General features: G+C 40.7%; 2 protein-coding genes across 2 annotated transcripts; one reads left to right on the top strand and one right to left on the bottom strand.

Annotated features, from left to right (window-relative positions):
* Positions 1-294: 294 nt before the first annotated feature.
* LOC307214319 (F-box only protein 36-like) lies at positions 295-6,422 on the bottom strand. The gene is made up of 4 exons (XM_079973151.1): positions 6,019-6,422; positions 5,537-5,645; positions 1,274-1,446; positions 295-1,001 (listed from the first exon to the last, which is right to left on the bottom strand). The coding sequence occupies exons 1-4, from the start codon at positions 6,112-6,114 to the stop codon at positions 837-839; spliced, it is 543 nt and encodes a 180-aa protein (XP_079829277.1). The 5' UTR covers positions 6,115-6,422; the 3' UTR covers positions 295-836.
* A 7,440-nt stretch (positions 6,423-13,862) lies between these two features.
* CHAMP1 (chromosome alignment maintaining phosphoprotein 1) lies at positions 13,863-19,080 on the top strand (the record flags this gene model as incomplete). The annotated part of the gene is made up of 1 exon (XM_079972514.1): positions 13,863-19,080. The coding sequence occupies one exon, from the start codon at positions 13,863-13,865 to the stop codon at positions 17,040-17,042; it is 3,180 nt and encodes a 1,059-aa protein (XP_079828640.1). The 3' UTR covers positions 17,043-19,080.
* Between the last annotated feature and the right edge of the window lie 2,954 nt (positions 19,081-22,034).

Genomic DNA, 22,034 nt, shown 5'->3' with positions numbered 1-22,034 from the left:
TGACTCTCCACTTGATTTCAACTATTCTTTTGTTTCCCAGATGATAAACCAGAAAAACTAGACCAAAGGTTAATAACAACAATAACAAAATTGACCCTAAAGCCTCAGGGCAGGTCACAATATAAAATACATTTAAAAGAATTTAAAACAAATTACTCTCACAATAATATGATGGGGCCTAAAAATATACATCTCAAGTGTCAAAGGCCAAGGTAAAGAGTAGTGTCTTCAGCATATGATTAAAACTGTATTGTGCACTTTCTCCTGGAAAAGGCAGAAACATAAGGGACCTACTGGATCTCACATTACATTTATTATTTATACACATGATTCTCTCGCTTGTTTTTCTGAATTTGAGAAAAATTGTGCAATTATTTGCAACATCTTAACATGTTTTTGAGAAGTAAACAACACACAACTTGAAAAGCCATTTCCCTACATTTCCTGCTAGTGAACTGAGCTCTTGCCGCTTCTAGAACACACAGATGCATAGGCATCTGAAAAGGGAAACGCCATGCGCTTCTGCATCATGAGGAGTATTTCTGTGATCCAAAGCTCACTGGTGCTGTGAAGCGTTTATTGTCCAAAAATGCCTATGCATTACTATGTTGTGTGTTCTTCATTATGAATATGATTTTACGATGTCACTTTGTAGCTTCGGCTTTGTTTTCTGTATATTGTTACATGCATCACTGGGTGCAGGCTTTTTCATTCCTGTGTACCAGCTTGGTGAATTTTTGAAATTGCAAGTCTTGCCTCTGAAGATAGTTTTGGTACCTAGATTATTTTAGCTGAAGTGGAATGCAGGAGTCTTGCAAGATAATCTGCAATCAATTTCAGAAGAATGTGGTCTGCCTTCTTTGCATCCGTGGCAAAAAGCCTGGTCTTTGTCTGAAATTAGTTGGCTTCTTGTAAGCTGAAACCTTGACAGTTTGTATATCAAGAGTGTCTTTATCTTGCACTCTTTTTCTTCTTTCCCAAAATTCTTCAGTATTGCATAGCTAAAAGATAAATATTTGCAATATATGATATATAATATGTGTGAGTAGGCCAGATTCTCATTTTCTTTACAATGTATTTGTTTGCTTTTCAGACTGCAACATAACTTGCAAATCTTTTGGTCTACTCTTAAGCTCATTCTGGTTCTACACGGTAACTGCCACTGGTAACTGATCGTACTTGCTACTTCTGTAAAGCTCCATTGAAACCAAGTCTATATATTACTAAAATTATTTAGATTGCATCAAGATTACACATTTGTCAGAATTTTTACCTGCCGAAACCTTTTACATGTTTGTGACAATTGCCTTATATCCTCTGTATTAAGAAATGACAGGATGTGTATGATCAAATGGTCAGGAATTCGATGGAGGAAGTCATAGCGTCCTTGACATAAGCTGAGAATGTAGTCTAGCGTTTTCTTCCCAAAGACACCTTGCATTTGTTCTGAGTAAAAGAAAAAATATACAAGCAAACAGATTTTAAACAGGAATACTGCCAAAGTGAAAGGCACTGTGCTAAGCTAAATGGGAAAGGGCACATACAAAAAAAGAAAGAGAAACTTTATTCTATTGCTGTTTCCTAACTTACCTGGAAGTAAGGCTCATTGAACGCAACATGGTTTACTTCTGAGTATATATAGGATTGCATGGTTGTTCTATTAATAAATATAATTAATATGATACCCGATGACTGTGAAGACTGAAACTTAGGCTACTTCCAGATGACCTGTTTATTGAGCATTCATTCTGATTTGTTTATAGGAAAGTTAAATATCAAGCAATTGTTAACTCACACTTTCCAATGCATTTCCCTCTCACTTTCCTTCTTGTAAAAAGTCAATTTTTGTGGGGAAGTGGGTTTCTTGCACAAGAACGCCAAATCAGCTTTAATTCTGCAACCTGAATTTGCCACTATGTGATTGATTCAAGCCTGAATACAGCAATAGTCTGGAAGCACCCGTAAGCCAGATAAGGATAAGTCCTGTGCGTTGGTGGAAAGCCTGATACAAGAAGGGCAATTCAGTCTATCATACTAAGAATAGGCAATTTAGCACAGAGTAAAGGGCAAGCTGCCATGATAATCATTAAGTAGAATACTAATTCTGAATTGCCCAGGCATGTCATACTGAAAGGCATATTATTTGCACTCACCAACCATGTTTAAAGCAATTCTTGTTCTTAAGCGCAATGCACACACTGCAGCCCTTTGAACTCTGGAAGCCTTTTAGGTTCCAAATATAAATAAAAATTGACTTGAAGTATAATTATATTAATCAGAAAGGCACGAAGGCTTGCTGTGTGTGCTTAAGGTATTAGGAATGATAAATGGATTTCTCCATAGCTACCACACCATGTGGTCTAGCACTATTCGTTAAGTACATAACCAGAACAAACAGCTAAGTCTATAGAAGGAATGAATGTCTTAAAAAGCAACAGGGGACAAAACAAAATTAAATTTAACCCTATGGAGTAAATGTACTAACTGCTTGGCAGTTGACACTGCATTCCATTAATGTGAAGTATTTCCATGGAAAAAATGAGAGATTGGGCAGATCTGTACCATACATTTAAAGTACATCCAACTGATGCTTCATACACAACTAAGGCCACTTCCAGATAACCTGTTTTAAAGTCTTCATCCTGATTGGTTTGTGGGGAGACTGGATGGCACTGGGTGAAGAAAGAGTTGTCTCATGCTTTCCTTTCCACAAAAAAACTCAATCCTCTGTCAAAGCAGGTATGTTACGCAAAAGTTCCAAATCAACTTTAATTTGCTAGTATATGATTGAATCCCTCCTGAAAATAGTGACATTCTGGAAGCACTCTAAGAGTTAAGATCTGATTCTACAAATGTCATGGAAGAGCCATGTGCAATGGGCATTTGGTAAAGGGAGAAGTAGTGACAATATCAAGAAAGAAAAAAGGTTTAGTGTTAACTTGCCAAAACAAACCAACGAAAACCCTATTGGGATCAAATGGTGACCACCCCAAGATGGTTTGCTTATGCTGGTTAAGTGCCATTAACACACGTGTGTACTCAAAAGTCAATGTTATATCCAGTGCTTTTTTTCCGGGGGGATGCAGAAGTATGCATACCTCTAAATATTTTGTGAATCTCACTTTGGCCTCTTTGAGGGGCAGTATTTCGATATGAGTAGGAAAATGAGAGTACCCCCAAACATTTTTAAAGAAAAAAAGCACTGGTTATAGCTGTTTCTTGGGTAGTTTACAAGTTGGCTCTTTTCAGCCCCAGGTGATTGTATCAAGGCTAGTGCCACTCACAGAACTTTTCCTGGACTGACTTTTCACACACCACTGCAAGAGTTGCTTTTTGAGTGCTTGCAGCGACTTGGATGGAGTTATGCATGCAGCATCAGCCTGTCGTGCAATTGGCAGAGGACATGACACCTGCCCTGACATTATGTCACTGGTGGTTGTAAGAACTGATGTAGAGATTTGACTTTTAAAGCTCTTTTTATCTTTTAAGACATATTTCTCCCACTGAATAAAAATTAAAGTTGATTTACATATTGGGGATTGCAATGGAGCTAACAATCCATTAAGGCACACCTCCCATTTTCATTTTCCTTCAGAAATTCCCTGCTCACTAAATTTATCTTTCCCAACATCAACCAACCCAAGAAGCGAGGAGAGATTATCAGTTGCAGCAAGACTAGTTTACGCCTAAGAATTACCTGACAGCAGGGATATGGCTCGATATGGCTACTGATGGAATTTTTTGGCAAATTGAGGGTTACATTTTAAAAATCCACTAGTCTTCTGTTTTTCCCTGACTAAATGTTCTGTTCTACTGTATAGCATGACCTTGGTTGATAACATTATTCAGCATATTGCAATACTATGCTATTTGCCAGGAAACAGGAAGATAAGGAAGTAAGCCAATGCGTTGTAGGTCTTGATGTCATTCTCCTTGGGACTTTGTCAGTGAAACTCTTTTGTCAATAATGCAACTGCTGAGCAGGGATAACTCTATTTAGTATGGGGTATAATTTCTAAATAAATAGAAATAATTAAACTGTGATTTAGTAGGTGACAAGGAATTAGCAGGGTTTTTATTAAAAATATTCCTCTATATCAGGGGTAGCCAACATGGTACCCTCCATATGCTTCTAGACTACCACTCCCATCATCCCAGACCACTGGCTATGTTGGCTTCAGCTGATGAGAATCTGAATCCAATGACACCTAAAAGGCTACATATTCCCTGCCCTACAGAATGGAATATTACACAATAATTTCTATAGACCTGGCCCATCAATAGCGCACACTTGGAGAAAAAACCCTTTTTAGTATTCATATAAGTTTGACATTTAGTACTAGCTTCCCTTTTCATTTGTTTAAAAGTATTTTGATGCTGCAACTTAGTATGTTTAACCACTGTGTATTTGTCTCCCCCTGCATTTTAATAAGTAATTTTACTTTGAGAGCCCAATGCAGTCATTCTCAATTGTTTACCATCCAGTTTATTTACATTAGCCATCCAATATTGATCTGAAATTCAGACTTGACTTCTTAAACCATAATTTGTAGTTTCAATTCTCTATCTCCAGAAGGAATGTAAATGCAGTTAAACAAACAAAACCACTGAAAATCCCAAATATAAATACAAAAATAAAAACAATGAAATGGACTACTTGGGAATTACAGTATCTGAGGTTTTCAGTTACACTCCTGTGATCTCACTTTATGTTTCAAACTGCCAACCTAGCAATTGGAAAGCATACCAGTGCAAGTAGATAAATTGGTACCACTGCAGTAGGAAGGTAAACAGCATTTCCATGCACTCTGACTTCTGTCACGGTGTCCTGTTGCACCAGAAGTGGTTTAGTCATGAGAGCCACATAACCCAGAAAGCTGTCTGTGGACAAAAACCGACTCCCTCGGTCTGAAGCAAGATGAGTGCCGCACCCTATAGTCAAGTTTAACTGGATTTAACCGTCCAGGCGTCCTTTATGTTTCTAGTGCACTTGGAGCATTTAGGTATCTCTGACTATTCACAAACAACCAAGGCTGCGATCCTAACTGTGTCTACCCAGAAATAAGTCCTATTGAATTCAATGGGTCTTACTCCCAGTAAGTGGATGGAATTCAGTGTTTCACTTTTACGAATGTTCCACCTGCACGGCCAAAGTTTATTAATAAGAAATTTAAGACCCGAAATCCAATCCTGAGCAAGTTTACTCAGATGTAATACCAAACTGAGTTTCGTGGCACTTCATCCCATGGAAGTATGCCTAGGATTGCAGCCCAAATATTTATCCCAAGGTTGTGTGATCCTATGCACCCTTTCTTGAGAGTAAATCCTCTTCAACAATGCAATGTACTTCCAAGTAAACATACATAGGATCAGTCTGTTATAAGACAGTCCCATTGAATTCACCGGGGTTTATTTCAGAGTCAACGTGCACGTGATTAGGTTGTAAAAGCACGAATATGACCATTAGACACAACCTTTTTTTCCAGAGGGGAGGGTAATCAAAATTCTATTATTTCTTTGCCCACTCAATACTTGCTGTGCAATGGTTCATCCAAGAGAAAATCTCTATGGGGTTTCTTAACTTCTCTTGGGCAAATCCTTTCTCGATCTGGTCGAAATGTAATCCTCCAGGACTGCCAGATAACCTAAAGCATTCAGGTTTAAATAATGAGTCAGTTTTGGCATTATTATGTCCTATTTTATTTTGTCAAAAGCCTAGTCAGTCCAGATATAAAGCAAAAAATGCAGGACTTTGTAATAATCTAGATCTGTGCAGAAATTAATTACATTTCTTACAAAAAGAAAAGCAAACAATGATAGGATTACCACCATTTGTTTGCTTTTCCCTAGCAGATCTGCCTGAACAACCATGCTTGGGGTTGCCCACCTTTTTCTTCCTGGCAGAGACCCTGTGCCTTTATCAGCTATCCAACAAATGCAGATTTCTCACCTCTCTTGAGCTTTCTTCAGTAAAACACATTCCAGTCAGGGAGAGCAATAAATCAATCTATTTTTTACCTCATTTTTTGTGATGGTCAAGTGATGGAAGTCTTTACTGGGAGGAGGTGCCTGAGTGTGAGCTTCATAGAGTTTCTCTTGCAGCAGGGAAGTCATTTTGACACTGTCTACTTGCTTTCAGCTTGCAATAGAGATCACAGACTCTCAAGGTTGTTTCTATGGACTCTAAAGGAGAAGGGCTTGACTTCAGCCCACTCCACGTGCTCTATAAATACATGGCTAGTGTTTGCATTCCTGAACTCAGGTTCTTTACCCAAGGAGGACTCAGGTGTTCAATATTTATATCACCAGGAGGATAATATTAAAAACAAAAAACACAGCCTAATTCTATGCAGGCATTGTTTTTTTTTTCAAGTCCCACTGGTTTCATAAGCATGTTTTGCACTCCCCACTTTCCAGGAGTAGTATTACAGAGAGTCAATTACCTTGGAAGAAGACAGCACTTTTTTCCTTTTATTTCTTTTTTAAAAAACAAAAACATATCTGTTTTTTTTCTAGGCTTCAAAACTGAGCATACAAAATCAAACAAGCAATCATTAACTAATTCACACAACGAATTTTGTTAAAGGAACATCAGTTGTTGTTGTCATCATCCCAAAAATACACAGCCTTAGAACAACAAGCTGCAAAAACTCAGATTTTCATCTCGTTCACTGGCTAGCTTCTGATGGCCAAGATGTGACTTTTAGCCCCCACCCAAGCAGGCAACCTACATCTAGTATGTAGTAGCTGCTACCTGTTAAAAACTTCTGTTTTATATTGAGTCAACTTCAGTTTATAAGTCATTTATTTATTATAGGCAGGAATATATAACAACCATATTAAAACACAACACAAAAATAATAAAATAGTAATAGTAATTAAAATCATTAATAGATTGGTAACACAACCTTTAAGAAAATTTTCCTGCATTTTATTATTGTTACTTAGGAATATGCAAGTCTCTGTAACTGTAAGTAAATTATTTTAAACTTATCTTGTAGTCTGTGGTCTGTTTCATTGAAAAAGGGGGAAAGGGAGCCAGCTGCCCTAAGGTGCTGGAATATAATAATTTTTTTTTGTGTTTGTTTTTTTAAAGTTTAAAAACCTATTCCTATACTTCACAAAATCTGCCTAATGATGGAATGTAAATTCTGCTACTTTATGCGCAAGCCCCACATATTAAAAACAGATACACACCATTTTTCTTTGTGTTAACCTACATACATGGATTTGTGGAAGATTAAATATGGTTAATATATCCTCTTACTGATATCCTTCAGAACTAAGTACCAAAAGCCTTGCAAAATAGGTATGTTAAAACCACAAAACCAATACCCATTGACAAGAACATTTCAATAAAACAGATACTCCTAAAGCAGATAACCTAGTTATTGAACTCATCCACACTCAAAGGAACAGATACATCTTCACCTGATGTCTGAAAGCAACCAATGGGGTGGGGGAACATATGTGTATCCAATGGAAGCGAATTCCACAACCAAAGCACCATGACAGAGGAGGCCCTGCACTGCAGCACTGCACAGTACTACAAGCAAGGCCTTACCTGCTTGTTGATAATGGAAAATATGCTCCTTTATGTGTAGTTCACTCAAAGTAGCAGAAATAATAAATCACAGCATGGTGTTTTGTTTTGTTTTTTAAAAAAGCAACAGCAAAAAAGCAACACAACAAAGTAACAAAAATAGTTTCCTTTCTTGTAACATAAGAACACCAGATGATACACTTTTAGTTGCAGAAATATATTATTTCTTCCCCATACAAATAAGGATGTTTCAAATTTTCAGCTCTGATTTGTTACTGTTGTTTTTAGGTTATCAGCCGGTAGAGGTCAGCAAACACTGCACTTTGAGGAATCAATGTGTGTGTGTGTGTGTAATGAATACACGTATAATCTTGTGGCACCTTAAGAATTTAACAGGAATATTGAGGTATAAGCATTTATAAAGTAGACTCTAATTCATCAGATGCATGATTATTTTCAGGTAATAATATCTGTTGCCAAATATTGAATATATATTGAAAAGTTGTTTGTCTTATGCATTTGGATGGTTGTTAAGGAATTATAACCAAATTTTGCATAGTTTCTGAGATACGGAGCAGGTTTTTTTTATTCATTTAGATACTATTGCATGCTACTTTGAATCAAGATGGCAGGCTGAGCCTCTCAAAATCACACTAATTTTAACCAAATTTAGTGTGGTGGTTCCTGAGATCAAGGTTTTCATCTGTGTTATGTTTGGATACAATTGGGCACCATTTTGAATCAAGACTGAACCTTTCAAAACTTCACAGATTTTTCGGTTTCTTAGAGTTCCAAACAGTGGCGTAGTGTGGGGGGTGCAGGGGGGGCCGGCCGCACCGGGCGCAACATCTGGGGGTTAGGGGGCGCAAATTACTTGCCTTGCCCCGGGTGCTGACAACCCATGCTACGCCACTGGTTCCAAAGCAATGCTGTGCACAAGCCTGCTAGTGTGTATACGGTATATATTTTTATACACTGTATTCATTATGGAGAAAAGCTGTGGAGCCTTCCCTCCCGCAACAAATGAAATGTAACACACATGTATGTGCTATTTATATATGAAGTTCAAATGCCAGGGCCCAGACTGACTCCAGCTACAAAAGCTGAGGCTGCTGAACACTCTTGGGCTGAGGTATATTTTAGGGGATTTTGTTGGGGCAGAGTTTGTTCCTGTTATTTTTGTATCTTTGTTTTAGATCTGATTATGACTTACGTGGAAATCGTTCAGTTTGGTTGTGTACTTTTTGGTGTTTTATTTAGTGTTTATGACAACCTTGGTTATGTTTAAAATGTGTTTTTGGGGGGGCTATTTGGTTGTTGTTTTTATTTTTATTATGTATTTTGTGGTTTTGTATCTTGATTTTATTCTGTGAACTGCTCCGAGACCCCCGGGTATAGGGCTGTATAAAGATTCAATCAAGTCATTTTAAAAAATGTTGTAAGCAGCCTTGAGCATGGTTTTAAGGCGGCATACAAATGAAAGGATGTAAAGGTGTGTCCATTTCATCAGAATCCTCTGCAAAATGCAACAAATGCTTTCGCAACCCAGGGCGTCCTCAGCAGGCTGTTGAATGCAGGTAACCTTCCCTTCGGTTGTGACATATTGAGAGGCTGCCATACAATTTATGTCTAGTTCTCACCTGCATTTCGTCCGAAACTGAAAAATACCACATCAGAGAACCAAGAGCCAACCTTCTGCTTTTCTATCATTATTCATACAAACCAACACACAAATGCCAGAAAAAAATATTATATTATAAATTAATAATTATCAATCATAATTACTTAATATCATAATTATTAATTAATTCCAATCACGTGAGCCCCCAACTTGTAGGATGGCTACCTAGTCACGAGAACTAAGCAGCGTGCAATCTCTGTCAGGTAAACACCACGACCGAGGAGTCCCAACTTCCATCTCCTCCTCACGGGTCGGGAAGCGCAGGAAGATGGCGGCATCATGGCGCCTCCAGCAGTCTCTTTCCCTCGCCGACAGCGTCATTCCAACGACGTTACTCGCCGCCACGCGCCTGCGCCGAATTCTACAGCGGCGGGGCGGGGCGCGGCGGGGCGAACTCAAGCAGCAGTTGGGCAGCAGCTGGACTGCGCGAGCCAATGAGAGGGCGCCTGTGTGGCTGCGCGGCCTACCCACCGCTCCGCCTCAGTACCTTCGCCTGGCGCCTTCAGCCGCCGACGCCTCCCCCCCCCCCCCACTCCTGCGAGCGCCACAGTCTCCGGCATCTCTCTGGCTTGTGAGAGCAGCCGCCATTGTAGCGCCTCTCTCTCCGTCGCCGTTGTTTTCTCCCGGGTAGGTACTTTGCCGTTTCTTCAGCCCCTCCTTCCTTCTTCTCCTTCTCCTCCTCCCCCACCTCGACCGCCCAGTTTAATAGGGTAAGGAAGAGGGACGTCTTTTCACCTCAGGTGTGAAAAGCTCGGCTCGCCTCCCCGCCCCTTTTTTTTTTTTAACGCGCCACAGTAGCCTTTTTGTCCCCTCCCCCTTTCCGTTCGCATAGCGTTTTGCGCGCGCTCGGTTCCCTTCCCCCCCCCCCCCCCCGTTCTCTGCGCGCGCGCACAGCTCCTCTTGTCTGTCTCCTCTCTCCCTCCCGCACTGATATTGCAAACCGCTTGTTGCTGGCAGACTTGTGCGTGCACACGATCAAACCGTTTCTGTTTTTTCCCCCGTGTTCAACTGTTCTTGCCGTCGGCCCTAAGCTCTCAACGTTTATGCGCAGTAGCAGGTCGTTGCTGTTTCCTGAAGGCTGGACTACGAGGCTCAGTTATTTAGGATTAGGAGTACAGTGGTACCTCGGGTTAAGTACTTAATTTGTTCTGGAGGTCCGTTCTTAACCTGAAACTGTTCTTAACCTGAAGCACCACTTTAGCTAATGGAGCCTCCTGCTGCTGCTGCGCCGCTGGAGCACAATTTCTGTTCTCATCCTGAAGCAAAGTTATTAACCTGAAGCACTATTTCTGGGTTAGTGGAGTCTGTAACCTGAAGCGTCTGTAACCCAAGGTACCACTGTAATTGCTGCCTGGGGGTTATCAGGCCCCATTAGGTGTTGGGGACCACCTGCATCACGAGAGCCACAGGTACCCACCCCATCCTTGGTGTAAGGCCAACATCGACTTGGATTTTTTTCCACCTAACTGCAGCAGTGGGATGCACATTTCAAGACATGTTTTATTCTGTTGGTGGAAATACCATTGCTTAAATAGTCTCATGGAAAGCATATTATACAGTGGTACCTCGGGTTACAGACGCTTTAGGTTACAGACTCTGCTAACCCAGAAATAGTACCTCGGGTTAAGAACTTTGCTTCAGGATGAGAACAGAAATCGTGCGGTGGCGCAGCAGGAGGTCCCGTTAGCTAAAGTGGTACCTCAGATTAAGAACAGTTTCAGGTTAAGAACGGACCCCCAGAACAAATTAAGTTCTTAACCCGAGGTACAACTGTACTGCCATTTTATTAAGGTGGTTCTGTTTGCTGTTTCCAGAGCCTGGAAGCAGTTAATTCAACAAATAACCAAACAGATAGTTTGTATACACTGAAAGGTTTGGCTGATGCTTGTTCATCTGTTGAGGACAGATACAAGTAGCCCCATCAAAACTTTAAAAAGAAAGTTCTTAAGTTGCATTGTGATTTCTGATGTGACATGCTTGCCTGTGGAGATGTGATTTTCTGAAACCAGGACCAGGAATGCTGGAAATGAGGCGGAGAGAATGGTGGAATAGAGGGTAGGGTAGGAAGAGTAGAATTCATTTTTCAGCATGAGGTGAAGGGGTTGGCTTTGGTGCATTTAGTAATGACAGCATGTACTAGGCTACCATTTGGCATACCATTAATCTAATCCTATTAAATATTCCTAGTGTGGTGCCCTGATTCTTTTAGTAAAAATGTGGTGTTCTTAGATGAGGGGAGATTTCATCCCAGTCGGTTAGTACAAAATCTTATGTTTAGTTGTTACCTGTGCTATGTTTTTAACCGTAACTTCCCAAACCATTTTTACTTTCCTGATGTATCATGAGTACTAGTACTGCTATGGGCAAACAGACACAGATCATAGAATTGTAGAGTTGGGAGGTAACCCAAGGGTCATCTGGTCCAGCCCCCTGCAGCAATCCTACCCACAGCTGTCCCTGGGTGGGCACGAACCACCAACCTTCTGGTTAACAGCCAAATGCACTGACCCGTTGTGCCACAGGAGGAACATTATATTAATGTTAGTATTTCATATTATTATTATTATTATTAATTAAATTTGTATACCACCCTATACCCACAGGTCTCAGGGCAGCTACAACATAAAATCACAATATAAAAACCCAAAATACAGAATAAAAATAAATATTTAAAAACATTTTAATAAATACTATTGTTTATTAAAAGCAAATAGTACAATCATTAAAAATAAACCAAGGCACTGGTAAAAATAACTACTGGTAGAATAACTTCCAGAGGTCACCCAAGCGTGATATACTTTGCACTTCTTTCTAAAGCAAGTCTCAATTTCTTAAGGGTCATATCTGTAGGTGAGGAGTGATGTGTACAATATCTGCAGGAGAAGAGATATATTGTGAACTGTGGTCCTCACTAATAAATATGTTAGCAGTGTATGTACCTGCCAATCTTAAGAAAACTCAGTCGTGGCTTCACACCTATCTGTCATCAAGAAAACAGTATTTTATATTTAAATATTTAATAGTTTGTATTTATGCATCATTTTTCCTTAGTTTTCAGTGTGCTTCAGATGCATTATCTCAGTAGTCCTTAACAATCCTGTGAGGCAAGCCAGTACTATGGCTTTAAAAGAGGATCAATGGCTACTAGCCATGATGACTGTGCTCTGCTTCCACAGTCAGAGGCAATAATGCTTCTGAATACCCATTGCTGGAAGTGGCAGAAGGAGAGAGTGCCCTTGTGCTTGGGTCCTGCTTTGGGGTTTCCCACAGGCATCTGGTTGGCCACTGTGAGAACAGGATGCTGAACTAGATGTGTCATTGGCCTGATCCAGTGGGCTCCTCTTAGGTTCTCACATATCCCCATTTGCAGATGGTGGACTGAGAAATAAAAAATATCCAGTGAGTTTGGGCTTATTTGAGATTTTGACTGGAGGCTTCTGTTTCACAAATTATTTTCCTGCTACACTATACAATACTAGCTTCCTGAAAGCTATGGAGTCAGTGTGCTTCTACATTGCTAATAGTTTCAGTGTCAAATATTTTAATATTCTAAATACTCTGAGTAGTATATGGTACCTTGAGAAATGGCATTAAGGTTGCATCCTGGGGTGTCCCATGTAGCAGTGAACATGGAAATCAAAAGTTCTGGTTAGTTTTTATTTTTGATGAAATAGTGAATGAAGGTTACTGTGACCCCATGGTTTAGCATGAATGAAAAAATATGCAGGTTCCTAGGGGGAAGATTGCAGTCACTGTGCTCCTTGCCAGGACTCCTGTTTCCATGCTACCTCCGGAACAAAGTCATTCTTTGACATAGCATTGCATCTGAACCTGGGCTTATGGTTTGCCTTGCTCCAGCTGTGACTAAGACCCTTCTACTGCAGCTGTCTATGCCATATGCATAAGTTTTTGGGGAAGCACTGGATGGAGTGTGTGGCATTGGGAATGGGACTTAATCTGCATGGCTCATTTCCTTGCTTCCGTGTTACTGTACATGGGAGATAGTAACACCTGCAAAGAGCTATAAGTTTAACCCTTTTAAGAGTGAGTGTTACTGGCACATAGCAAAATATTCATAATAAAAATTATTTTTTCGTACCTTACAACTGTTATCTACATTACTATGTAATGACCCTTCTGGGTTTTGACTGGTTTAGTTGGTATACAGAATGAGGAAGAATACAGCATAATTTAATAGTGAAATCAGGAAGATCAGCTCACTTCAAGCCAAATTCACAACCCATATATTTGCTAGCTCCATTCCATTGGAATTTGCCTGTAGGATTTAAATAAAAGGGTCTGGAACTAGCAGAATATTCTCTGCAGATTGTGTGTTTCGTTAGGCTTTCTGCAACAGAAAGAACCATCTGGAATTGGTAAACAGAGTAAATTGCCTTCAGCAACTGCTGATGGTTTTGTAAACAATGAAGAGATTTATATTCAGAAGTATTTGTACATAGGGTGATTGTGATATACAGCTTAACAAGATTAAATGATTTGATTTTTCTTAGGAGATATAATTATTCAGCTGAGTGTTCATTTAGTTAATTTTACTTTAATAAGAACAAACTTTTCTGTGTGTCGTGTGCTAACTTTTTAACTTTTATTTCAGGAATACTGGAGCTTACAGTCTGAAACATGTGTAGTGTTATGCAAGTTGACAATAGAAAAATGGACATGTTGAAGATCCTGCGTAAAACAACAGAGCGCTTGGAATGTGATCACTGCAGTTTCAGAGGGTCTGACTATGAAAACATACAGATTCATATGGGTACTATCCACCCCGAGTTTTGTGATGAAATGGATACTGCAGGACTGGGGAAACTTATATTTTACCAGAAAAGTGCAAAGTTGTTCCACTGCCACAAATGTTTTTTTACCAGCAAAATGTATTGCAACGTTTATTATCACATCACAGCACATCATGCAATGCCTGACAAATGGAAAGAAGAGCAAAAAGATTTGTTAGCAACAGGCGCAGAAACTGTAAAGAAACCTCAGTTTGTGGAACCTCAGAAGTCTTCTCCGCCTCCTGAGTCACTGAAACCCACTGTTTCTCCCGAATCTCAGAAGCTGGCTTCCTCTGAAGCCCTCAAGCCTGACGTTGGGTTACCTTCCAAGATACCAAAGTCCATCTCAGTTGTATCCATGGAGCAACCAAAGGTTGCTCCAGTTGCATGCACAGAGCCACAGAAACCCATCTCTGTTGCATCATCAGAGCTTCCAAAACCTATTCCAGTGGTGTCATCAGAGCCATCAAAACCAGTCCCTTTTGTGGCTCCAGAGCCCCTGAAACCCACTCCGGTGGAGTCCTCAGATGTATCAAAACCTGTATCTGCTATCTCCCCTGAGCCACAGAAACCTGGCACAGTCACATATGTTGAGCCACAAAAACCCTTCTCTAATGTACATCCAGAACTGCATGTATCTATCTCAGAGTCAGAGAAGCCTGCACCACTTGTTTCTCTAGAACCACAAAAACCGCTACAACCTGTATCCCCAGAACCTCAGAAGTCTGCTGTGCCTGCATCTCCACCTGTGGCTGCATCTGAACCACAGAAATTTGCTCCGGCTGTGTCTCCCGAGCCTCGCAGGCATTCTCCGGCTGTGTCTCCTGAACCTCGCAGGCACTCTCCAGCTGTGTCTCCTGAGCCGCGCAAGCACTCTCCGGCTGTGTCTCCTGAACTTCGCAGGCACTCTCCAGCAGTGTCTCCTGAGCCCCGCAGGCACTCTCCAGCTGTGTCTCCTGAGCTAAAGAAATCTACATCGGCTATATCCTCAGAAACTCGCAGACATATTCCTCCGATGCGGAGGCCTGCTTCAGCGCTTTCCCCTGAACTAAGAAAACCTGAACCACCAATATCCGATCACTGGAGGTCTGCTCCTAGTATTGCTCCAGAGCCCTGGAGGCCTGCTCCTAATATTTCCCACGAACAACAGAAGTCTTCTATTACTGTGTCACCTTGGTCCCCGAAACCCCCCACATCTATGTCAATGGAGTCTAGGAGGCCTGCCTCAGAACCTCGAAGACCAGGTTCTATGATGTCCCCAGAGCCTCAGAGGTTTGTGCCGGAGCCTTGGAAATCTACCTCCTTGCCTGAGTCTCAGAAATCTAGTCTTGTTTCCTCAGAGCCCTGGAAACCCATTTCTTCTGTTTATCCTGAAGGCTGGAAACCTGTCTTGTCTCCTGACACATGGAGGTCATCACCAGCAGTACCACCCTCTGCACATCCCATGCCAACAGAGCTTAGAAAGTCTGGTCCCCCAATGTCACCTGATCTTTGGAAACCTTCGTTCTTTCCTGAGCAACGTAAGCCAGCTCCTGTGTCTCCTGACCCTTGGAAGTTCCCTTCTGACTCTCGGAAGTCTCCTTTCTTTTCAGACACTCAGAAGCCTGCTGCTTTTGTTTCTTCTGAGTTCCAAAAACGTGCTTTGTTTTCCGAACCCCGAAAACGGGCACTTTTTCCAGAGTCTAAGAAATCTGTTCCTCCCCCTACTTCTGCTGATGTACAAAAACGTCCATTCTTCCATGAAACTCACATGTCTTTTCCTGAAGTCCAAAAACATGCCCTGTTTTCTGAACCTCACAGACCACCTCCTGTTTCACCTGAGGCCCAAAAGCATGCCTTCTTCCAAGAGCCCCAGAAACATGTTGCAGTTTCTCCTGAAGTTGCAGAGCATGTTCCCTTTGGAGAACCTCAGAAACCACCTGTTCTTACTCATGAAGTGCTGAAGGCTTCTTCAGTTTCTCCTGAAATTCAGAAACATGCAAGCTTCGCTGACCCACAGAAGGCACTTTCTGGTTCCCCTGAGAAACAACGGCAAGGTTTCTTTGCTGAGCCTTCAAAAGGTTCTCTTTCACTTGAGCTCCAAAAACCTACTCCTATGCCTTCTGATCCAAAGCAGAACTTTGGTTCTGATGTCCACAGACCACTGGAAACAGCAGGCAGAGAAGTTCACAAAACTGCTGTCTCTGACTTCGGTCAGTCTGCTGCACCCATTTTTTCAGACTTGCAGGTACATTCCGAATCTGGTAAAGATTTCTTCACTGAGCAGCCAGAAGGTGAGAATCCATTCAGTAGTCTGTTAGCTCCAAAGGAGCAGCTTATACAAGCCAAGGAAGCTACAAAAGTATTATTTTCTTGTCCAAAGAAGAAACTGAAGAAGGAAAATCAGGAAACTGCAAATATAGACCTAAATAACAGTGGGAGTGGAAATAATGAAATGGATACCTCTGAAGTTAAGGAGCAGGAATCAAACAGTGATCAAGAACAGTTTGATCCAGAAACTTCTGACCTCAATAAAGACACTAAAATTGATTTAGCTAGTCCCACTCAGCCTCAGTGTGTGCTGCAGTTTACTGAAGAAAAGGAAGCTTTTATCTCGGAAGAAGAAATAGCAAAATATATGAAGCGTGGCAAAGGCAAATATTATTGCAAAATTTGTTGCTGCCGGGCTATGAAAAAAGGTGCTGTTTTGCATCATTTGGTTAACAAGCATAATGTTCACAGTCCGTACAAGTGTGACATATGTGGAAAGGCATTTCTCTTGGAATCTCACCTTAAAAACCATGTTGCTGCTCATGGTCAGAGTTTGCTTAAATGTCCACGTTGCAGTTTTGAATCAAACTTTCCTAGAGGCTTTAAGAAGCATCTAACCCATTGCCAAAGTCGTCATAATGAAGAGGCCAATAAAAAACAGATGGATACCATAACTGAGCCACCTACTCAGAGTGAAGAGGCCAATAAGGTGCCAGTTGATGGCACCGAACCATTGAACGAATCACTTATCGAATCACTTACTGAACCACAGACTTAATCATATTTATTTGGAAGTTGAAGAATCTCCAAAAATGTTAGCTTGTGGTCAGTAATGCGGTTTAACTGTTTTATGCAAGTATATCAACATGTCACAATAAACATGATGGCCACAATTAAATGCAAAATTAAGTGCACTTAACTCATTTATTTGAATGGGCCCTAGTTTGCTTAACTGTGCTATATTGTAGCCATTAGTTTGCAGAAATAGTTAACACCGAACTACCAAAGTAATAGGTCTGTACTGGATTATATGGAGTGCTGTTTTTAAAACAAAAAATGGAGACTAAGTCATGGACAGAGCAGTCAATGGGTTGTTACAAATTCTCTGGCAACAGAATTATCAGATTCTGAGCCCTGACAGTACTTCGCTACCCAGAGCAGAAGGTTGGAGGTGGTGAGAGACAGAAGCAGAGCCCAGAGGTGGTGTACATCTCTCTCCACCCTACATCCTGGGTATATGTCCAGGGAATGTGGGCTTTTGATTCCCTGATCCACATGCCCCGACAAACAGCTCCTTTTTGCCCTCTCCACTGCAACAGTAGCAGTCCTTTCAATGGTAGCTGGAAGGGCGCTCCTAAGGACAGACGACTTTGCCTGCAAGAGGGAGACAGCTGCAGAATCCTCTGACTCCTGTGATTGTTGAATATTTGTGAGCATCTTTTCCATCTCACAAGGTGTCCAGCATGCTCCTCTGCATGCTCCGCTCTGCGCAGCGTTGTCAAGCCTTTTGTGGAGTCAATCACCGATGCAATAAACTCACTTCACACCCACGGTACAGGCAGCAAGGTTTATTTCCGGTTTACAGCTTAATGATTTTGTACTTCATTAACCCATGCATCAGTTGCTAGCATGCTGCATCTGGAGATGGTTCTCCCCTTCGCGGCAGGACAAAGAGCAGAGAGAAAAAATGAACAAACTCAACCCTTTCAGTCTTATCTAGGCCCAGAGACACACTGCGCATGAACACTTCGTGCTTCTGACCCTGAAGCCATCTGTTTCTATATTGTTTACATTATACTGTGTAGATACGGAATGACTACTAGTTTTAGTTTCACATATACAAACACCCCCCTCAGTCCTTATCGGAACTAGAGCATACACAAAAAACTTATACAGGTTACAGAGGCTTCAGGTTACAGACTCCGCTAACCCAGAAATAGTACCTCGGGTTAAGAACTTTGTTTCAGGATGAGAACAGAAAGCGTGCTCCAGCGGCGTGGCAGCAGCAGGAGGCCCCATTAGCTAAAGTGGTGCTTCAGGTTAAGAACAGTTTCAGGTTAGGAACGGACCTCCGGAACAAATGAGGTACTTAACTCGAGGTACCACTGTATGCTTATTCAGACTCAATTGCAAACACATTTCTCATGTTTCTGAAACTTGAAAGCCTTGGGCATGCCATCAGCAATATTCTCACTGGGGCAATATTTCAGTTTCACTAGACCTTGTGAGACATGATCACAAACACTTTGAAATTTAATTTTAATATGTTTCGTCCTGTTCTTAAATTGTCCAGATTCTGCTAGCTACACCTTGCTTGCACTTTCCTAACCCTCCCAACATCATAGGTTTTCACTATGATTTACTAAATTACTAAAATAAGGAGGTGGAATAGCAGAAATGCGGCAATTCGCCCACTCAGTTAACTCTCAAAATCCAGTTTTTTATTTGAAATATATTGAATAGCTCAATATTTAGTATAAACATCACAAAACTGAAATTGTTTTAAATTGTGCATGGAATAGTATAGTAGTTTGTCTAGAATCATAAGTAGTGATCATTTTTATAAGTATTGCAAGGAAAAATCAGTGTTTGCACCTCAATAAATTTGCTTGTTTAGATTTTTTAAGTAGTTGTGCTTCTGCTCTCACTCTATTTGAAGTGCATATTAATGTGTGTGAAATAGCTGGAGTAATGTCAGATGTATTGGACATATATATGCTGTCTTGTATTATTGTTCTTTATAATTTGGGGAATGTGTTTTAAGCATTGTTTTCTATTCTAACAATAAAAATAATCTCTGCATTATAATTGTTAAATTGTATGTATTAGGTAATGTTTCATCAGCTTTTATTACTTCAGATATTTATTACTGGAATTAGTACAGATTTCTGTGCGTTCTCTAATGCAGGTAAGTGATAGCATTTACAATGTAAATAATATTTTTTAAAAAGAAAATTAAATGGTAGTCTATACAAATCTCTTGTGATTCAAATTCAACACCACATGTGGTTACATCATACATGATCTGCTTGTTCTACATGAGAAATGGATTTAGATGTCAACAAAATTGTGTAGGAAGTAGCAGCCGTGCCATTCAGCTAGTAGATAAATTGGCTCAATCTTTCCCAATCCACAGTACTACTTGTGTTCATGACCCATAGCAGTTGAAATCTGGCGGCTCTATCCTTTTGTCGTTTGAGATGTGAAGGTGTCATATCTCATCCTTCATGGTGTGCACCCTTTTATTTTACCAGAAGTGAAATGAAGTCCAAAGATACCGTTCTGCTGATTCAACCTCTTGAATAAGCAGAGCATAAAGGTAAAGGTAAAGGTACCCCTGCCCGTACGGGCCAGTCTTGACAGACTCTGGGGTTGTGCGCCCATCTCACTTAAGAGGCCAGGGGCCAGCGCTGTCCGGAGACACTTCCGGGTCACGTGGCCAGCGTGACATCGCTGCTCTGGCGAGCCAGAGCCGCACACGGAAACGCCGTTTACCTTCCCGCTGGTAAGCGGTCCCTATTTATCTACTTGCACCCGGAGGTGCTTTCGAACTGTTAGGTTGGCAGGCGCTGGGACCGAGCAGCGGGAGCGCACCCCGCCGCAGGGATTCGAACCGCCGACCTTTCGATCGGCAAGCCCTAGGCGCTGAGGCTTTAACCCACAGCGCCACCTGCGTAGTAACTCTTAAAGAACCTATGTATTATGGCACTGGATAGATTTTTACATTTTTATTAAAACTTTTTTGTTGTAACTTCTGGTTGACACTTCTTGCTTTATCATGTAAGTTGTAATAAAATGGAAAAGTTCCAAAGGCATTAATATAATTCAGCCCAGTGTAAGCATTGTTAAATATTACTGGTATAATTTTTTTTTAAGTGTGCCAACATGAAGTGGGGATTATCTTCACAGTGCATGGATATGATCCCATGATTTGTATGTACATAGTAGGAGAATATGGACAGCCTGAGATTTGTTTGAAGCTCTCATTACAGCTTTTTGCTCTGCAGAAGAGACAAGCTGGTTGCTTAAATTGCAACCAGAGTTTTCAGAGGTGCAATACAAGCAGCTATAGGTGAAACGTTCACCTGTATTTTAAATTAAGTTGCTTCATCTGCTCTTCAGCTTTGCTTAAAAAATTGTGGCTGTCTCCTGCCATAAAACTTGCATATAGAACTATAAAAATAATTGGAGGTGCCCATGCCAAGCATACTCTAGTCAAGATGCAGAAGAATTAAATTGAATCTGAAATTAATTTAGCTAAGTGAGAAATGAAAACATTGACTGTGTACCAACATATTTACACAGCTTGAATTCCCCAAAAGGTCAATGTGATCCTTTTTTTAAGAATAGCACCTAATCTGCATTTTGTTTTCATCGTAGATTAGTTTTTCTGAAGTATGTAAGGACATGTGCCCTTGGGAAAAGTAAAAACATACAGGTCTGGATTTTTCCATTACTATGATTTGAACAGATGTAAGTGAATTATGTTGTATTCATAGTATGTAGAAGTTGGATGTTCCATGACAGGAAAATGTGTACAGATAAATATTTATTATTTTGGCATTTATGCCCTGCTAGAATAGTTTTTTTTTCTAAACATACACACAGCTGCTTACAAAACAAAAACAAGAGCACCAATTCATAAAATGTAACTTATTAGCAAAACATGGAGGGTGTGTGCATGGATGGGATTACATTTTGGCACTTTGTGGTTACATTTGCCAGCTCTATCAGGGAGCTCAGTGGATTGAATTTGGGTATTCCATGAAATAACTAACCACTGCTAGGTGAAAACATGATATGTTAATTTATTAGTATTTCCTTTGCATTAACTGGACTGGCGCTTTGCTAATAATGTCTAATAATCTTTTCCACATCCCACAATGCATTTTATGACGGGAATCTATAACATTTTGTACGATATGAACTGTTGATGCAGGGATAGAACAAAAGTTTTTTTTTTTTTAATTAACAATTTCTAGGCTGCCCTTGTGCGTATCTATTACTCAGGGCAGCTGTCAACAATTAAATTCACAGTGTCATGAAACAATATCAAACAATATTATGCAACAGAGGTAGGCAGAATAAAAACAGATAAAAACATCTGGGCCAGGCAGAAACCTGCTGGAATAAATATTGAACTATTGAACAGAAGAGGAGCTGCATAGACATTGTTATCACAGACACGTATCTTCCTTCATAGGTGAGACATAGAGATGAGCCTCTCCACATCTTGGGCAGCAAAGCAGAGTAGTGGTGAAGGATGTAGCTGATTCTGGATCCAAACCCTTTAGGGCTTTAAAGGTAATTAGAAGGACTTAATTGTGCCCCCAACAAAATAACCTGGATATGATACTCTGCTTGTGTTATCCTTTAGGACAGTGGCTAAGTTCAGCTGCTAGATGGCAGCAGTATTTAGCATTTAGCTTGCATTGGAGTTGATCTGCTGCTTCCTAACTTTTTTCTTTTTCACAAAACTAGGAAGATGTTGATCTATTGTTGCTAGCAGACGACGAGGCAGACCATAATGTACATGCGTGACACATGTACATGTATTACTTGATCACATTTGTATCATTCAGAAGCATCGTGTATGAAGTGATATGCAAGTTCTGTCTGTGGTGTTTGATCCCTAATGGCTCCTTGACACATACAAAGCCACAATTTGCTGTAGTCATTGAATGTGCATGTGTCAGGTGGCCCTGGCAACCGTGGCAAACAGCATGCTCTCACGTTAATTCTTAGACAAAAAAAAATCTCACAGTTCTGA

This window comes from Podarcis cretensis (genome assembly GCF_951804945.1).
Source record: "Podarcis cretensis genome assembly, chromosome: 4".
Classification (NCBI taxonomy): domain Eukaryota; kingdom Metazoa; phylum Chordata; class Lepidosauria; order Squamata; family Lacertidae; genus Podarcis; species Podarcis cretensis.
The sequence above is the reverse complement of the archived record's forward strand: the minus strand, read 5'-3'. Positions and strand labels throughout refer to the sequence as shown.